Source organism: Microtus pennsylvanicus, chromosome 13 (assembly GCF_037038515.1).
Source record: "Microtus pennsylvanicus isolate mMicPen1 chromosome 13, mMicPen1.hap1, whole genome shotgun sequence".
Lineage (NCBI taxonomy): Eukaryota > Metazoa > Chordata > Mammalia > Rodentia > Cricetidae > Microtus > Microtus pennsylvanicus.
This window is the reverse complement of record NC_134591.1, coordinates 56659497-56679914: the sequence shown is the minus strand read 5'-3', so window position 1 is coordinate 56679914 and position 20418 is coordinate 56659497. Positions and strand designations below refer to the sequence as shown.

The 20418-nt window shown below is 47.3% G+C and overlaps 1 protein-coding gene across 2 annotated transcripts in view; it reads right to left on the bottom strand.

Moving 5' to 3' along the window:
- Positions 1 to 20418, bottom strand: part of Mtf1 (metal regulatory transcription factor 1) — a 48274-nt gene that overhangs the window by 27150 nt on the left and 706 nt on the right. For both annotated transcript variants that reach the window (XM_075945310.1, XM_075945312.1), the window contains exons 2-3: positions 18132 to 18587; positions 689 to 927 (exon numbers count right to left, since the gene is read on the bottom strand). In XM_075945310.1, coding sequence (XP_075801425.1) covers positions 689 to 927; positions 18132 to 18536 — 644 coding nt within the window. In that variant the 5' untranslated portion in view covers positions 18537 to 18587. The remainder of the gene's footprint in view (positions 1 to 688; positions 928 to 18131; positions 18588 to 20418) is intronic.

Below are 20418 nucleotides of genomic sequence, written 5' to 3'. Positions count from 1 at the left end.
TAGGACCAAGTGCACCAGAACGCTGTACCAGTGCACATTAGCACCTGAAACTACCCAGAGAGGATGGCAGAGTGGCCGTGAGCATTAATTAGAGACAGACTCCTTTGGGTTCAAGTCCTGGCCCTGACCCTACACAACTCCTCTCTACTTCTTTTCACTTAGCAGCTGTTCTGGGGACCAGCACGTAGAACTGTGCCTTGCACACATCAGCGTTAGCCATTATTATTTCTCCCACCTAATATTAACCAGGCCCAACCCTGCTTGGCTTCTGGGATCAAACAAGATCAGGCACTTTCAGAATGGTATGTCTGTTATTTTATGCCTAATACTGAAGATTGGTGTAAGTCTCCTGACACAAACATGGAAAAAGAAATAGAGATCAAGTGGCAACTCCATCTCTCAGGATAGAAGAAAGTTATCTCAAAGGCTTTGTGCCAATGGGAGGACTACTCTAAGCCAACTACTAAAATCCCAAGGGCACGATGTCGCTCCCTGCGATGCAAGCTTATACGCAGATGTGCCAACATTTCCACCCAGCCCGTGGCACACCTATTTGTAAGTAGCAGGTTTTGATAATGCATTTTAAATAGGTAAGCACAGCTATGCTTTTCAGTCCCAAAAGCTTTCTTTCATATGCATGGAAAAGGTGTTCTGTAGTCCCAAGCTCAGCGTCAGGACGCTGGCTGACCTGTACAGTGTGTTGAATGCCTTCTCACAGCCCTGCACGTCACACTCAAATGGCTTCTCCTTTGTGTGCACTCGCACGTGGATCCTGAGGCTGTAGGAGGTGAGGAAGGCCTTGCCGCAGCCCTCCTGGTTACAGACGAAGGTGTACTCTCCGCGGTGAGTCTTCTGGTGGGTGCGCAGGTTGCCTGCTGTGCTGTAGGTGCGGGGGCATCCCTCAAAGGTGCACTGGTACCGCTTGACCTGATGGAGGACATGGATACCTTATCAGTGGGGAAACAGCTGTCCAGATCTCACCTCTCCACCCTGGGACAGGAGCTCATGAAGCATAAGCTGACTGTAAACTTGTAGCCCTTAAACTTTTGATCCTCCCGTTTCTGCCTTCTGAATACATACATGTATGTATCACTACACCTAGGTTTGTATGCCATGCTGAGGAGCAAACCTTGGGTTTTGTGTAGGACGGCAAGCGCTTGACCAACTGAGCTACCCCGAGTCTATCTTTTGAAAAGCTGCTGTTGGCAGCTGGAGAGATGGCCTAGCAGTTAAGAGCATGCACTGCTTCACAGAGGACCTGAGCTCTCTCTGAATCCACATCAGGCAGCTCACGGGAGGTTCTGTCATCGATGGCCTCCATGGGCACCTGCACTTCCCCTGCAAATATCCTCACACAGTCATAAACACATGTGTAGCTAAAAATTATATATACCTATACATACATACATACATATTTTTGTTCAAGATAGGGTTTCTCTGTGAGTAGCCCTGTCTGTCCCCAAACTCACAGAGATCTGCCTACCTTTGCCTTCCAATGCTGGGATTAAAGGATTGCACCACCACCACCTGGCATGAACTTTTAAAAATATATAAAATAAAAGCTGTTTAAGAAAAATTTGCTGGAGGGGGGGCACACACCTTTGACTTTAGAACCTAGGAGGCAGATCTCTCTAAGTTCAAGGAAAGCCTGATCTATAGAGGAAACCCTGTCTTGAAAAAACAAAAGCAAAACAACAAAAAAAAGGATTAAGAATAATTTGTGTAAAGTATTTTAATACAGCAACTGATACATAAAGTATCCTATAAAATAGCTCCCAGGACAAAGGAGAGACAAAAAGAGCAAGCAGCATCTAAAGCACTAACTAGTAAGACTTGGTAGGCCAGTGCGGGAAAGAGCTAGAGCAAAGAAAGTCACAGCAGCTAAAAGAAAAAAAGGTCTCATGAAAAGCAAAACAATCAAACAACAAAGGTCAGAGTAAACAAAGTAAAAGCCAGGGAAAAACCACTGTCATCCCCCCTCCCCCCCATACACACACACACACACACACACACACACACACACACACACACACACGGATTCTCTAATGATTCAGAGAGACCCTGCAGTGCTGGACACACACACACACCACACACACACACCACACACACACACACCACACACACACACACGGATTCTCTAATGATTCAGAGAGACCCTGCAGTGCTGGACACACACACACACACCACACACACACACATACACGGATTCTCTAATGATTCCGAGAGACCCTGCAGTGCTGGACGGACACACACACAGATTCTCTGATGATTCAGCGAGACCCTGCATTGCTGGACACACATACACAGATTCTCTGATGATTCAGCGAGACCCTGCATTGCTGGACACACATACACACCACACACACACACACACACACACACACACACACACACACACACACGGATTCTCTAATGATTCAGAGAGACCCTGCAGTGCTGGACACACACACACACACACGGACACACGGACACACACACGGATTCTCTGATGATTCAGCGAGACCCTGCAGTGCTGGACACACACACACACACACCACACACACACACACACACGCACACACACACACGGATTCTCTAATTCTCTGATGATTCAGCGAGACCCTGCAGTGCTGGGGCTGGTGTCTGGGTGGTGGTGAAATGAAAGGAGAAGCAGAGTGGGCAGAGCCAGGACCAGTACTTCTGGACTGAGCTGAGGGCTTACTTTTAGAGGGAAACAGTCCCAGGAGAGCTAGGGGGTGATGCGCACCTGTAATTCTAGCGCCCAAGAGGCTGAAGCAGAAGGAATTCTGTGAGTTTGAGGCTAGCCAAGGCTGTATTACAAGATTCCATCTCAGTGTCTGAGCTATTACACGCCTAGCACCCAACAAAAGAAAACTTCCTGGAGGAAAGTAAACGAAGGCCTCAAAAGGAGCACACGGAAGAGAGAGACAGTATTAAAAAGGAGCACCCGGAAGAGACAGACAGTATTGAAAAGCCCCATCGAATTCGGGGGGGGGGCAGTTTAGTGATAGAGTGTTTGCTTAAAACATGGTGGGAGCTATCTACAGTACACAAAACTTTAATCCCAGCATTTGAAAAGCAAAGGTAGGCCAGTCTTGAACAGTCTACAAAGCAAGTTCTGGGACAGCTAGGACTACACAGAGTCCTGTACTAGTTTGGAAAAAAAAAAAAGACAGAAGACATGGTGGGAACCCTGGTTGGATCTTGGCACAAAGATTACAAAATAAAGCCTGGGTAGAAGGACCGAGCTCAGAGAGGAGACAGCAGCCATTCTGTTTCAGAAAAGGAGATTGGTTGAGCCACGGATGGGTGTAAGTCAAGGATGGACAGTTTTCTGTCAAGAGTCAAAGAGAACATATTTTGGACTTTAAGGTCTCTGTTACTACACAACCCTTGCCCTGCACGTTCAAAGTAGCCACAGACAAATAACTGAACACTGCCATTTTCCAAAAACATTTATGGACACTCAAGTTTAAATTTCACCTTATTTTCATGCATTATGAAATATTTTGATTTGAAAAAGATCAATTAAAAGCCTAAGAACTGGAACAGGGAACACACAGCTCAGTGGGTAGGGTTTTCCCAGCAGGCATGAAGCCCTGGTTTCTATTCCCAAAAGGATAAGAACCGGTGTGCCAGTAATCTTAATGCCTGGATCAAAAATTCAAGGTTGACCCAGGGGTGGTGGCCTTGAGCCTTGATCTCAGGGCTTGGGAGGCAGAGGCAGTTCAGTTTCTCTAAGTCTGGTATCGGTCTGGTTTACATTTATTTACATAGAGAGTTCCAGGACAGTCAGGGCTATACAGTGAAATTCTGCCTCAAATATAAAATAATAAATTCGAGGTCATTCAGTCACTCTTAGCTATACATAAAACCTGAGGCCAGTCTGGGCTACTTGAGAGCTTTACTAAGAAAAAAAAGGAAAAAAGAAAAAGAAAAAATAAATAAACAAACAAAAAATGAGGCCACAATTGTGGCTCAGTCAGTGTTTGTCTACCACGCCTGAGGTTCTGGGCTCAATCCACACACAGAAAACAAATGAGAACCACTGTGAGGAGCTGCTCCGCGCTTGAGAGTACACACTGCTCCTGCAGAGAACCTGAGCTCAGTTCTAACACTCACAGACTCTCAAGTCTCTGCCCTCCACATGCACATAAAAACTAAAAAACAAAGCAAAGCAAAAACCCCGCATTCCTACTTAGCTCTAGATCAGTGATCTCAGCCTTCCTAACGCTGCGACCCTTTAACACATTTCCTCATGTTCAGTGATCCCCAACCATAAAACTATTTTTATTGCTACTTCATAACTGTAATTTTGCTGTTATGATCATAACATAAATATCTGTGTTTTCCAATGGTCTTATGCGACCCCTTTGAAGGGGTTTTCGACCCGTATGTTGAGAACCAATACTCTAGAGCTACACAAAACAAATAAGAAGGTTTAGAAGGGGTCTGGCCTGTCAGCTAGTTTACTAGATAGGGAAGGGAGGGGCACTGACGCTCCCCAGCTTTCTTCTCTCCAACTTCTAAGAGGGCCTCGCACAAGTGCTCACTCACATCATGGATAATCCCCCTCCCCCCCGCCGCCATTGCCACACAGGCTGTGCTCTGTATCCCCTGAACTAGTCACTCAGACGTGCACCTTGGTGCTCTGTGAGGCCCCTCACTGGAAAGCCCCAGTCAGTGCCCAGGCAAGCAGGAGGGCCAGCCGAGGCCCACAGGCACAGCACGCTCAGCCTCAGTGGCTCCAGTTCCTGCCCCTTTCCTGTGCCTTTTTCTCCCTTTACTGGAAATGTCTAGTTCCGTTCTTTGCTCTCCCGAGCCTCTCTCTTCTTTAATTCAAGTCTCACTCCCTCCAAGGTCCTCCACAATCCTCTACACTCATCCCAACAGTGACCTCCTCTAAAGGCCAGAATTCTGTGAGTTCACCACTCATCCGACACTTCATTTACATGGGTAACTGTCCTCTCATGTACACGTGCTAACTTTACAAATGGAAACTTCAAAACTAACGCTGAAGGGGAAGCACTGCACAGTCTCCATCATAAGGTCCAGGTCCATCACTGAGTGAGAGATCAGAACAGAATCTCATCCCTGAGTTGCCATAGCAGCCAACAACTTTGTAAGTGACTGCAGTGAGCAAGCCCTCTCTCTCCCTGCCCTGTTCCATCTGAATTCTTGTACTTGGCCAACTCACTCCACTATTGGATGGTTCTTCCTCAAGGTGTCTCCCTGACTGGCGTTCGCCCCGGTTCTGAGTGTGACAGCACAATTACTCTAGCCTCTCACAGCTTCTGGGGTCACCACCCTTGGAATCTGAGGGATCTGCAGTCATAGATTCAGCCAATTATGAACTGAAAATGCTCAGAAAAAAAATGTACTTGTGCTGAACATATACAGAACCACCATGATTCCCTAAACACCTACACTGTATAAAGTGTGTCATACGTAAGCTAAAGTACACAGGAGAGGCCACCAGCGGCGAGGTGCTTGCTGTCAAGACCAGTCCTTGGGACACAAGTGAAGGTGGATGGAGAACAAACTCCCCAAAGTCGTCCTCTGACCTCCACATGCGCCTGCCCACAAATAAATGCTTTAACTATTTAAACAGACAGGAGACTGTACACGGGCTGCCTGCAGGCAATGCGATCCCTTTTCTACAAGAAGTATCCATATGTGCTTGAGAAGAAGTAGTGCTTCCGGAAATAACCCCCAGTGGAGAGATACCACCTTTTCCTTAAAGCTCAAGATTAGGAGTAAACAATAATATAATTAAACAATTTCCATTATTCCCTTTAGTTGCTAGGCAAGCAGGACCCGGAAAACAGGCACTCAGTAAGTATTTACTGAATTAAATGCATGAACAGCTGCTCCTCATCTCCACTGTAATCTGCAGGAGAGCAGGGACTAGAGCTATCTTGCTCACTAACAACAACTTCAGAGACCAGACTTGTGCAGAAGTGGTACTCACTCCATTTATATTTTGAATAAATGAAACAGACCCAGCAAGACTTAATGATTAGAACCCACATAAAAGCCTCTTGGCCACGAGAACAGAAAAGTGGGGAAGCACTGAGATCAGGAAAGGGACGGAAAGGTAGGACAGAAGTCGGTTATGGAGGCATTCAGGACTGAAGTCAGGCTGGGCTACACAGTCGTAATAAAGATCCTATCCCAGCTAGTGGGGGCGCACGCCTTTAAACCCAGCACTGGGGACGCAGAGGCAGGCGGATCTCTGTGAGTTGAGGCCAGCCTGGTCTACAAACAGAGACAACAAGGGTTGTTATGCAGAGAAACCCTGTCTCAAGGGGCGGGGGGGGGGATAAAAAGTGAAATAAAAGTGGTGTCGAGTACTAGGTGCCTTCTCTCCCAACAATAAACTGAAGAAACGATCGACTCATTTTATCTGGAGACGGTAAGTGGAAATAATTGTCGAGTATCTTTCAGAATTATTTTAAAATAGCAACAAATTTCACAAGAAAGGGAAACCTAAACTGCCTCAAACAGGATCAGAACAGGAAGCTGAAAAAAATGTAGTGTGTCATGCCACAAAGAGATATTACAACATCACGTACCTTTAAATAAGACTAAAATTTAGCATTTATGGATTTGAAGAATTGTGTTCTAGAATTATACTGTGCTCAGTGCCAAGAACAACAACTCTCCTTGCTCTCAAGAAGTTCAAAACAGAAAGGAGAATTAGACAGGACGGGCAAGAACACTGTCTAAGAAGCTGCACTAGAATGCACACTAGGGCAATATTCAGAAATAGGGCTTAAGACTTGGGCTACCGAGTAGAGATACCAGATGAACCCAAAAACTTCAGTGAAGGGTCACACATACATAGCCTGCCTGTCAAAATGTGGCAGTATCTGTAATAGATACATAAAGTCACTGGAGACTCCACTGGACATGTAGAAAACTTGTTTTTCAAGAAACCTTAAGATGTCTAAGCCTGACTTTAATTTTCCCACGTGGCATGTGACAGTGGAGGGGACTCCGCTAAAGAGCCCCAAGACACCTGGGTGAGTTCAAGGAGCATGGAGTGTGACGCTGTGAATGTCCAGAAGGTTTCCAGAATGTTCTCAACGGTGATCACAACACTCAGGCGGCAGCAGCGGAGAACAGGTGCAGGAGATAAGCTTGAGCAGAAAAGGAAGTAGTGGAACTTCAGGAGACAAATTCTTAAAAGTTAGAAAAACAAATGCCTGAGCTTCTTCTGGAAGGAGAGGGAGATGGAGAGAACTCAACTCTACACACTGCAGGAAAGACTGGGAGTCCCTGGTGCTGAGCCCAGAGCGAATAATCATAAATAAATGATTGGCTGTGGTCGCAGCCATAGAACCCACTTTCCAAACTGTGTGTGCTGGTTTCATCCCAGTCTTTAATCCCAGCACTCAGAAGGCAGAACCAGGAGGATTGCCCCAATTTTGAAGCCAGACTGATCTAGATAGCAAGTTCCAGGGCAGTAACGGCTCTTCATAGATTGTCTCAAAAAATGAAAACCAAACAACAACAAAAAACCCTAGGGGGAAGAACTGAACTCTGCCCTTTCTTCCCCATCACTAGTGACTTCCTGTCCCTTTCCTCAACACCAAAACTGTACTCTAGCATACATACTCTGTTGCAAATGGACAATCAAAACTCTTGAGTCACAAATCTAAGCGCTCTGAACTGGTCCCACTTCTCCAATGCCCGGCAGAGCGGAATCTACCGCTCTCCAGCACTGTGTGCACACCTCATCCCTCTACACATTCAGAACTAAGGACACACACTTGCCCTTTCATTTCTCAGTCCTGTTAGCAGCCAACAGGCCTGTGTCATGACTACAACCTTTGTAAACTGGTACGCTATCATAAAAGCATTGACTTTGGCATCCAGACAATCCTCAGTTCCAGTCTCAATTTCTCCACTTGAGAACTGGATGTTCCTATTTGCAGGCATATGCTCATAGGGTATGTGTGTGTGCACTTGTGTGTGAGCACGCAGAAGGCAGAGGCTGACACTGGATATTGTCTTCTTTCTGGCTCTACCTTATTTCTGTCTCCCAGGTGCTAGGACTAAAGGCATGGGCCGCCACACCAGGCACCCACATTATTCTCTGAAACAGGGTCTCTCTCTGAATCTGGAGCTCTCAGATTATTCTACAGCCAGAGAACCCTTAGACTCCTCCTACCTCTGCCTCCTGGCATGGGATTTTAGCAGCTAGATGTTCCTACGCTTTAATTTTCCTCATCTGTAAAATGGGGGCTAACAGTATCTATTTTATGATTGTTAAAAAGGTAAAATACAAAATTATATTAAAATCTCACTTTTAGCTATAGGATATTAGTGTCCCATATGTTCACCATGGAAGTAACTTTCAGTGGTCTGGTACCAGGGAAATTACAAACGCCAAGAATGAGGGCAAAGGATTACCTGTGGCAAGGACTGGTGTTCACCAACCTCTGCTTGGGGACCACAAATGTCTTCTTTTTGTAATACACTTAAAAGTGTAGTCTGGGGCTGGAGAGATGGCTCAGAGGTTGAGAGCACTGACTGCTCTTCCAGAGGTCTTGAGTTCAATTCCCAGCAACCACATGGTGGCTCACAACCATCTGGAATGAGATCTGGTGCCCTCTTCTGGCCAGCAAAGCATACAGACAGACAGAACACTGTATACATAATAAACAAATAAATGTTTAAAAAAAAAAAGTGTAGTCTGATGGCTCAGGCCTATGATCTCAGCTACTCAGGAAGATATGGAAAGGGAATTCCAGGACAATGCTCCCTACACTACAGACTGAGTTCAAAGCCACCCTGAACAACTTAGGGAGAACCTATTTCAAAATAAAAAGGTTTTGTTTTGTTTTAAAGAGGAGCTAGAAAGATGGCTCATTGGCTAGGAGGACTGACTGCTCTTCCAGAGGCCCCAGGTTCAATTCCCAGCACCTACACAGTGGTTTTCAACAGGCTGTACCTGCTGCAGGAATCAGGTGTCTCCTGCCTCCACAGGTGCCAGGCACAGACATACAGGCAGGCAAACTATTCAGACATATTAATAAGTTCAAAATCAAGATGACAGGAGATAAAGCTCAGTGGTAGAGGCCTGGCCTAGCATCATCTGGCCCTAGGCTCAATTACCCAGACCCCCCAAAACAAAACCAAACCAGCAATACACAACCACCAGTCCCAGTTACAGTGACATCAAGGAAAGTTCGGCTAAGGAGGTTGAGACCAAGACTTCTGTGGGGTCTCTTGGAACCCAATCACATTTCCCTAACTTTTTAAAAAGTTTATTTAATTTACATTGGTGTGAGGGTGTCACATCCCCTGGAACCGGAGTTACAGATAGTCGTGAGCTGCCACGTGGGTCCTCTGAAGAGCAGCTAGTGCTCTTAATTGCCAAGCCACCTCTCCAACCCACATTTCCCCACCTTTTTAAGACCTTGAATCTCAAACTGGCCTTGAACTACGTAGACCAGACTGGCCTTGAAATTTATAGAGCCACCTGCCTCAGCCTCCCCAGCAAGCACTAACACTCTGCATCTAACCTCAACTTATAGTCTGGCTCAAGGAGACCTTGTTTTCCAAACCACTTCCTAACAAAGAAGTCTTGACATTTTAACCTTTCTAAAGCTAGCGATGGCCGGGCGGTGGTGGCGCACGCCTTTAATCCCAGCACTCGGGAGGCAGAGGCAGGCGGATCTCTGTGAGTTCGAGACCAGCCTGGTCTACACAGCTAGTTCCAGGACAGGTTCCAAAGCCACAGAGAAACCCTGTCTCGAAAAACCAAAAAAAAAAAAAAAGCTAGCGATGACCTCTGTGAGGAAGGGGCAGTAAGAGGACATGTGACTGAGCAAGTGATGCGCCAGCCACAGGGCTCGGTATCTGAGACACACACTGATGGACACCGCCCATCACACACGGTGCTCGGTATCTGAGACACACACTGATGGACACCGCCCATCACACACGGTGTTCGGTATCTGAGACACACACTGATGGACACCGCCCATCACACACGGGACTCAGTATCTGAGACACACACTGATGGACACCGCCCATCACACACGGGACTCAGTATCTGAGACACACACTGATGGACACCGCCCATCACACACGGTGTTCGGTATCTGAGACACACACTGATGGACACCGCCCATCACACACGGGACTCAGTATCTGAGACACACACTGATGGACACCGCCCATCACACACGGTGTTCGGTATCTGAGACACACACTGATGGACACCGCCCATCACACACGGTGCTCGGTATCTGAGACACACACTGATGGACACCGCCCATCACATGCGGGACTCGGTATCTGAGACACACACTGATGGACACCGCCCATCACACACGGTGTTCGGTATCTGAGACACACACTGATGGACACCGCCCATCACACACGGTGTTCGGTATCTGAGACACACACTGATGGACACCGCCCATCACACACGGTGTTCGGTATCTGAGACACACACTGATGGACACCGCCCATCACACACGGTGTTCGGTATCTGAGACACACACTGATGGACACCGCCCATCACACATGGGGCTCGGTATCTGAGACACACACTGATGGACACCGCCCATCACACACGGTGTTCAGTATCTGAGACACACACTGATGGACACCGCCCATCACACACGGTGTTCAGTATCTGAGACACACACTGATGGACACCGCCCATCACACGCGGGACTCGGTATCTGAGACACACACTGATGGACACCATCCATTACATAAATCTGACTGGATCTGCACACAACGCAGTGGGGTATTTTTATTTCCATTTTACAAAAGAGGACCGAGAGCAGCTTGCCAGGGCCGCATAGTTAGTACACACTAGAACAAAAAGATGAGATCAAGGTTAAAATCATCTTTCGAAGAAGAGACAGTTTTTGGAATAAGCTGGATTTAAATAAGGGGAGAACACTAAAATTCAAGTACTTTCTTCATTCTTTTTTTTTTATTTTTATGGCTTATTTAACTTTATTTTATGTGCATTGGTGTGAAGGTGTCAGATCCCCTGAAACTGGATCTTCAGACAGTTGTGAGCTGCCATGTGGGTGCTGGGAATTGAACCCGGGTCTTCTGGAGGAGCAGTCAGTGCTCTTAACCACTGAGCCATATCCCCAGCCCTCCCACTCTTAAAAGAACAAAATGTCAGCAGAACCTAATGCAGTCCAAAGAAATATCAACTCAAGACCCAGAGCTCCTACAGTACCAACTTTAAAAACCAGTGTGTGCATAAAACCAGGCCGGTCCCTCTGCCAGGCCAGAGGACCTCAGCAATGAGGCAGGCACAAGTACCACACATGCCCACGTGCCGTCATGGAGGAGACACACTGACTAACCGGCTTCACCTGGCGGCACAGGGAAAGCGCTCTGCCCTGGCCTCCAGCAGAGCTGCTCAGAACCACCAGCTTGCCCTGATGTTCTCCAAGCGCCAGAGGGTTCTTAGAAGTGACATCTGACCAAAGGACACTAAGTCAGACACTGGAGGGGCAGGAGCGGAACTTTACCACTACACTTGCGAGCAGTGACAGGCTCATCTGTCGCCGCTCTGAATGGCAATCCCGTGGGGGCTGCACAGTGATCTGTGAAGGAATGCAATGGCGGTGTGCAGAGTGCAAGGTGGGTGGCTAAACACCCCGTGTGTCTGAGCGCACGGCTCTGCGCACTGAGGATTCCCGCTGAGGAACAAGACTAGAATCCGTCTTCCTAAAATAGAGGACAAACTGTAGGAAGGATCTCAACACCGGAGTCAAACCCCCTTACTTGTGGTTTCTTTCTTTTGTCTCCTGGAGACGGGATTTCTCACTGGAACCCGGGCTGGCCTGGGAGGGACCATGTGGCCTCAGGCTCACAGCAAGCTTCTGTTTTAGCCTCCCGAGCTGCTGGCACTATAGGCACAAGCCGACCCACTTCTAACCCCTTTATTCTTAAAATCTGTCAGGCTCAATACTCAGCCAGGTGTGGTGGCACATGCCTTTAATCATAGCACAGGGAGACAGAGGCAGGAGGATCTCTGGGAGTTTGAGGCCAACCTGGGGTACAGAGCAAGCTCCAGGACAGCCAAGACTACACAGAGAGCCTGTCTCAAAAAAGTGAAAAAGAATTTTTTTTTTTAAATCTGAAAGAAAAAGAGGAGGAGGAATAGGAAAGAGAAAGAACTCCTCCCCTCCTTTTAGAATGCCACTGAGAATAATCCAATTACTGCGCAACACACTAGGACCAGGACTCAGAGAACACTGCACCTGCTTCGTGCAAGAAAGGCCACTCTTCGCCATCAATGCTCGGAATATGCAGGGCATCGTGAACAGTATCTTTGGCTTTTAGGCCCCGGGTTTCTTCCTATCTGCCAACTATTTAGCACAACAGTGGGCAGGCTGGTAGGATGCATTATTGTGGTGCCACCACAGGAGGTAAGCATTCCCTGGCAGGTTCTCTGCAAGAATAGATGCAATAAAGTTTGGGGAACCATGGGCCACACGAACCCACCAGAGGAACAGCTGTTCAGCACCCTGGAGGGGAAAGCCTTTGAGTATAAGGATGCTGAGGGATGGTGTTTTGACAGAGCTCTCAAGGCCACCAATCTGCAGGGAGAAAGCAGTAACCAGGATGAGAACCTGAAATGCGAATTAAAGTGTGGCAAGGTGAGATCGCGTGCGTGGCAAGGTTCTGGTTGGCTTGTTTTTGCGTAAGACAAGCATGATGAAGAAAACAATTCTAATAAAGCAACCAGTAAGCCAACTGCACATTGAAGGAAACAAAGGTACAATCGGGAGGAAACAGGAAAATCAGGCTAACATATGACTCAGAAACTAAGCAGCTTAGGAAGCCAAGAAGACCGAGTAGTTATCAAAGGATTCCATTTCTCAAGAGCAGAACCTGTGAATGCCATGCAGGAAAAAAAAAAAAAAAAGCAATGCTTAAAACAGGTTCCGGGGACAAGGGTGGTCACAGAGCATGCAGCGGGTACCATCCGTAAACACGGGCCTCTAAGTGGGTTTGGAAGCCAAAATAAAATCCCTGTCAATCAACGACTGAGGTAAGAGTGTGCTTCTGGAGGACAAGCCTCCTGAATGTCTGGCCTCGAGAGACCAGGGCTGTGGCTCCCGTTTCTAATCTCGGACCTCAAAAGACTGCTGCGACTCTTGAGGCCAGCCTGGGCTGCAGCTAAAACCTAATAAAAAAAAGTCTAGCTTATAGAATCTTCAACATAGAGCCTATATATAGGAGGGACAAACTATGCATAGGAAGGAGGACCCTACAATGAGATAAAGCCATAGTACACTGGACAAAGAGCTCACAGCATCCTTGATCCTGTCCTGTTCACTGTTAAATGGCCTGAAGAAACCAACGGGGCAAGTCAGGCTTGCAAACAGAAGCAACTAATTGCTAAGGAGCACAAACAGGAAAGTGACAGCTACCACCAGATTGCATAGCCCCTCCCTCCCCTCCCCTCCTCCTCCCTTCCTCCTCCCCTCCTCCTCTCTCCCATCTTCTCTTCTGCCTAGGTCAGCATTTACCAAAATGTGCCCTACTAATCCTTGAAAAATGGTTTATAGCATAAGCTTATAGCATTCAGAAGATTCTGATTTTCTTTGTTAGCTATTAGCAAGCCAAAGGTCCTGCCCGGTAGGTTCTGAAGGAGTTTGGTTTTACCTCACACTTCTCAAACGTTTGCTTCTGAGCCCTTAGAGAGTAATCATTACCTGACGGGGGCCTAAAGCTGGATCCCGAACTATGTCAAGACTTTTGAGGCCCTAATTAATTTAGAAACAGGGTCTCACTACGTAGCCCTAGCTGTCTGGAAATCCATCTGCCTCTGCTTCCCCTGTGCTGTGCTCAGCTCAAACTTCCTAAACTTCAAAGTTTCAAGGCCCCTGAGCCACTACTCAATGATTTTCTCTTCCAAGTACCAAACTTTAAAAACAAAACAAAACTTTACACTTCCTGCTTCCTGTTCTGTCATCCCAGCTTCTACCTCACGCAGGCTCTGTGCCCCGGGCTCAGCTGAAGGCCTTTTCAAAATGTGAGGAGCAGCTGACCAAGAGACAGAACTAGTGTTTTCTGCAGCTCCTCGGTCCCTCTTCCAGGTCACACAGGAGGTCAGCCTTCCTGACTCAGAGTTCAGAAGAGCACATTCCACCCTCTCCCGACTACTGGCTTCTTCCCTGGCTCCCCCTTCCCTCTCCAGTCCCTACCTTCTTCCTTGTTCATACTGCCACCCCAAAGGGACCTAGGATCCGTGTCATCTCCGTGACATTTCCAGTGGGTTTCAACCTGTGCTCCTTATTCCAAGGACTATACATTCAGTCCACACCAACCAGATTTGCTCATTTCCCCACCAAACTTTTCTGCTGCCCCAGTTCTTGTTAACAGACTCACCATTTAGAGTGGCAAGGCACGGGGTAGAAGGCAGAGCTAGACACTTTGTCTTCAGCACACAGCCTGAACATGACTGAATTACCCATCATGACAGACTCTCAGCTACTAAAATCTTTACCCACTCATCAACCAGCAGCAACTCAACACAGTGAGAAAAAAAAAATATCTTTTGCTTTGAGAAAGGATCTTACTGTGGAGCCCTAGCTGGCCTTGAACTCAAGAGATCCGCTTGCCTCTGCCTCCTGAGTGCTGACACTAAAGGTGTGCTCCACCATGTCCAGACCTAGATGAATCTTTACTTTCTTTTCTCTGGGGGGAGGGGGATCCGACACAGAGTTTCTCGGTGCAGCCCTGGCTGTCCTGAAACCCGCTCTGTAGCCCAGACTGGCCTCGAACTCGCAGAGATCCGCCTGCCTCTGCCTCCTAAGTGCTGGGATCAAAGGTGTGCGCCTCTGTAGCTAGCTCTGAAATGACCCTCTGGTCACATTACTCCTGCTCCCAAATCCCAAAGTCTCCCACTGCTTCTAAAACAACCTCAGCAAGCAATCGCTGCTTCCTAGATTTGGATCTTTGCTCTTCCCATCCCTGTCTCCTGCTACTCCCTGGATTCTAGTCCAGTCGACACAATCACTACAACTAGTAAATCAGTTCTGACCAGCATGCTCATTTACATATTTCTTTCTGCTTTACTGCAGTGCCAGGAATAGAACCCACGGCTTTGTGGTATGTGATCCAGACGGAGCTCCACCTCAGCCCACCGCACATTGTCTATGACTGATTTTGTGTTACAATCGAAGAGTTGACTGGTTGTAACAGAGACCACAGAGTCTGTAAGGACAAGAACATTTACTATCTAGCCCTTTACAGAAAAATGCACTGGCCACAAGTAGTTAAACTAAAAAGAGACAGCCAAAAAGTATCGCAGAAGTGTAAAGTATGTGAATAGACACAAGCATCCTGTAGGGTCCACAGCCTGCAAGTAGCCCCACAGAAGCCCCAAGTGGCTTGTAGCACCCCTGACTTTAGTTCGCTTTACTATGTTTACTAAGTGTCTCATCCCCTCTTCCTTGGTAGATCTCAAGGTGGGAACAGCTATTTGATTTGTTTTAGCCAATTAAATAGGAACAGGAATAGTTTCATTTTTGTTGTTACAACTGAATACCACAAGCCAATTCTGTGTGCATGTGTGTGCGTACATGCATGTCGGGGGGAGGCATGTGCCAAGGCACATGTGTGGAGGTCAATGTGCCTGTAATCCCAGCACTAGGGAGGCAGGATGATGATCACTTTGAGAAAAGCTTGGGCTGCACACAGTGGCGCATGCCTTTAAGCCCAGCACTTGGAAGGCAGAGGCAGGCGGATCTCTGAGAGTGTAAGGCCAGTCTGGGCTACAGAGCGGTTTCAGGACAGCCAGGGCTACACAGAGAAACTCTGTCTCGAGTCCCCCTCCCCTTAGAGCCTGTTTCAAAAAAGAAAAACACACATACACACACAAAAGAAAGAACCCTTGTTTTAGGGGGATAGCTGGCCACTCCCTAAAGAGGGGAAGGGGCCTTTGTTTTCTGCCTCTCTCTGTTCACATTGTCCCCATCTCTCAGAAACATTTCTCATAAACTGAAGACATATTTAAGACCACCCTGAAGGCTCGCCTAAGCACACAGCTGAGTTCCTTGTGTTCCCAAATACAGCACTGGTTCCCTTCACTGCTACCTCTTTCCCTGGTGCTCACATCTCTGCCATCAGGTATTTCTACCTCCATGTTGCAGAGAACCATCTGCAATCACAGCACCTTGCTTGAAATGTTTGTGAGGCCAGGGACATGCCTGTCACCCTAGCATTGGGAAGGGAAGGCAGGACGTCTAAAGTTCAAGGTCAACCTTAACTACACAGCAAGCTGGAGGCCAGCTTGGGTTACGGGAGCCATCTCAACAACAACACAGCAACGAGTAATTGGGTCTGCTGAAGGCAGATGGACCCCTGTACAAGCTCCCACAATAGGCCGACCAACAAGAAAATTCCTGAGGCTTGCCAGAGTGTCTACCTTCACCAGCACGGAACCTGACAGCTGCACCTACGAGAATGCAGAACAAGGCTCTTCCAGCCCAGTCCTGAAGACACCTAGGGTAAGTACTCGCCGTCGGAGGCTAGCCTGTACATTATAAAACATCTAACAGCATCATCAGCACCTACCTACACAATTCCAGTGAGCCCATCCCCAGTATGACAACCAACTGTCTCCTGGGGGGCAAAAATGCCCTGGCCAAGAACCACTATTCCAGAGGTTTCCAAGCACAAGCCAACAGTGAGATGCAGGTAATAAACACAGATGACACAGTGACTGTAGGACAGTGTCCAGATGAGGAGACGGATGCGAGCCACACAACTGGCACTGCTGACTCACTCTGGGGAGACCATGCTCAACTCTGGATTCTAAAAGGACATCGGAAAACTGCAATTCCTTCAGTTCAAGGCAACCAGATTGAGGAGAGACTGGGGACAATGCCATCAGAAAAATATCTGAGTGTAGGTGGCTAGCTTGTACCAAAGGACATGGCGGCACCTTTAAAAATGTGCCGGCTGCCCCATGGGAGAAGGGTTCTCAGGAAGACAGCCCTGGAGGCAGGGAGCAGCACTACATGAGGACAGACCTTGGTCCTATACAAGCAAAAGCTTCCTAGCAATCAGAGCGGACCAACAAACGAACTGGACCGACTGGACTGGACTGGACTGAGCTCCAAGAACCTGTGCTCTTCCCATTCTGGAAAGTTCAAGCACAGACCATAGAACAGACGTCTGAGGTGCTGCAAAGATTACTGGGTCTCTCAAAATCATTTACAGCTCTACAATATTTATTTATTTATTTGCAGAACTAGAGGTCAAGCCTTCAAGTATGTTAGGCAGGCATTCTACCCCTAACTAAAGAGTCTAAGGTTATAAAGGAAAAGCCAAATGTCATGAATAAGTCATTTCTACAAGTTGCATGTAATTTCAGACCTTCACTAAATCAGAAAAGGAAAAACATTTCCTAAAGAAACGAGGTCTATTTCTGCTCGGTAGTACCTGACATTGAGTCCTCAACACAGTAACTGCCAGGGACCTCTCTTCAAATGAACTTGCACTAGTTCCTGAATAACGTTTAAGCCGTATCCTTGATTTCATTCAAATTCAGCACTATAATTTGAAAAATGCTTTACAGTTTCCAGGATATCCCGAAAGGCATTATTTTATCCACATTATCTGAACACAAATGTGGCAACTTTCCGCTAACCTGGTCTCATTTGTGGTCTCTGGCCTGAAGTATAAAAACTACCCGTCACTATCCATTAAACAGTCACTAAATTAATAAAGCTCATTTCCGCAGGCATCTCCCAAACAAAGCATTTACAGCCAGTTCTAGCTATCAGACACAAACCTGGTCACTCAGCTAGCAGAGGAACCACACTGTGACTTTCGCAGCGTAATCATGCATTCACTTCGGTGACATTTCTACTTTATTTATAATGTGATGAGGGAAATCTGATAATATTACAGCGTGGTATTTCTTAATACAAAGTGGCCATACAATCCAACAGTTCTAGAAAGCAGTCACAACAAAACAGGAAGCAGATGTGTTGTTGACAGGCAAGACTACTGCGGGCTCTAAGCCCGGGGGCTCCTTTAGCCCCAGTTAAGACTGCCAGCACGCTGCACAAGGAGCTGACCCACAGCCACACTGGGCCCGCATCCACTGCTTTACTTACTTCTTTGCGTTTCGTTTCTGGACATTCCGACTGCAGAGTAAGGGTTGCACCTTCGATGTTTCTTGGCATGGGCGTGGAACCAGGGTTTATAGTCAAATGAATCTGATCGGGTGAGATAATGTGTTGTACATAACCCTGGGACATTGCTTCCTGATCTATTAGGAAGCCCTCTTCACCTTCCACTAGAAAAGGCAAGTGTTCTCCGCACTGTCCGTCGTCGTCGTCATCCTCCAAAGTGCCAGGGTCCTGCTCTATGAGAACAGTGGTCCTATCATAAACAGTTCCAGATGAGGACGGCACCAGTCCGCTGTCATCCACAAACCTGAGCATCTTGTCATCCGGGGTTAGGTCATCTTCCTCTCCCTTAAAGAAGATGATGTTGTCGTCTGGACTGTGCTCCCCCATGGTTCAGTTGTGCTCAGCCCAGTTGTGAGAAACAGAACGGTAATGGCCTTTCTGCAACAGACAACACAGAGTTAGAGCCAGGCACAAGACTCAACCACCTCCTAAACACCTTAGGGATCATTCTCCCTCGCTTTAAAGAGCAAACCAAGGCTTTAATCCCAGACTTTGGGAGGGAGGCAGAGGCGGGCAGACCTCTGGGAGTTCAAGGTCAGTCTGGCCTTCATAGTGAGCTCCAGGTCAACCAAAGTTAGATAATAAGATCCTGTCTCAATCAAAAAAGACAGCAATTCAGGCCTAGGCATAGTGGTGCATGCCTTTAATCCCAGCACCTGGCAGGTAGAGGAAGGCAGATCTCTGTAAATTCCAGGTAAACCAGGGATACACAGTGAGAATCTCAAAAAAAAAAAACAAAAACCTTCCTTAGAAATATTTAAAATTTGGCAAAATCAGTCACTGTTAAGGGAAAGTAGTATATCTTTTTTTCTTTTTCAAAAATTTAAAGTTAGCCGGGCAGTGGTGGCGCACGCCTGTAATCCCAGCACTCGGGAGGCAGAGGCAGGCGGATCTCTGTGAGTTCGAGACCAGCCTGGTCCTCAAGAGCTAGTTCCAGGACAGGCTCCAAAAAAACCACAGAGAAACCTTGTCTCGAAAAAACCAAAAAAAAAAAAAAAAAAAAAAAAAAAAAAAAAAAAAAAAATTTAAAGTTAGCAGTTCAGAAGACCTAACTGTGATTTACTGTCACACACCTTAAAGATGGGTATGCACCTAGTGAGGAGAAAAGAGCAAACTGCACGCAGTTCAAGGACCAGCAGCTATAAACCTCAAGTGAGGCACTCCCATCCGAACACCCTCCCCCTCAGTCACACCGTGAGGCAGTACACAGCCTCGTGTTGTTGATGGTGCAGAAACAACACTTTGAACACAAACAATCACCTACAAATCCTGGTTTGCCCCTGACTGCTTGGCCAAACGGTGCCTTGTCTTTCTACAGTGGGACTCACAGTCCCCGTCTCATAAGGAGTGAAAGAGAAATGGCAGGTAAAACACAGTCCTGTCAAACAGTAGAAAGAGGATAGACTCCTTCCGTCGTTGCTAGAACACGTGGGGTGGAGGGGTTAACCCCTAATAAATCATAGTCAATGCAAATCATTTTAATTATTTGTATCCTAAAACATGACATGGGCCAGAAAGTATGCCTGTAACAGCGTGACTAGGCTTTCTGCCCCAAAAGGCTGTCCCTCGCACACCGTACTGACACGAGGCACGCAGGAAATAGCAACAAAATGAATGACAGATGAGCAGATAACGTCTCTTTTCGAAGACACAGTCTCTTGAGGAAATTACCAAATTTGAAGCTTTCATGGTCTGGAATGGTGATTCTTCCTGCACCCGAAAACACACAGGTTCTACAAATGTGGGTTCGGCAGACACAAAAGGAGAATTTAAAATAATCAGCACATCACTTGGTTTTCAGCCTGCTTCTGCATTTTCTCTCCTGCTCGGGGGTTAGCAAGTGAGCCTTCTTCACGAGCCAGAGCGACAAGAAGGCGAGGTAGTTACCAGACACAGGTCAAGGGATCTAATCAGAGAGGAACCAGCCCGAACCTTTGCTTACGCAACCCTAGAAAGGCACGTTTCTCTGTCTCTGAGACGAGAGATAAGAATACCGAGAGCTCCCGGTGGGCTGCCCCGGCACCTTCGGCGGCAACGCAGAGACCAACTTTCCGTAACAAACAAGACCAGGAGGTGCGAGTGTGGCCGAGGAGTGTGAACCGAGCACCCCTGAGAGACTGGCAGGAGGAACCTGACCGGGAAAAGCACCCCTAGTCCAGGACTACACAGAAAAACCCCGAGGCAGGCTGGGGGCTACGAGCTGGGCGAA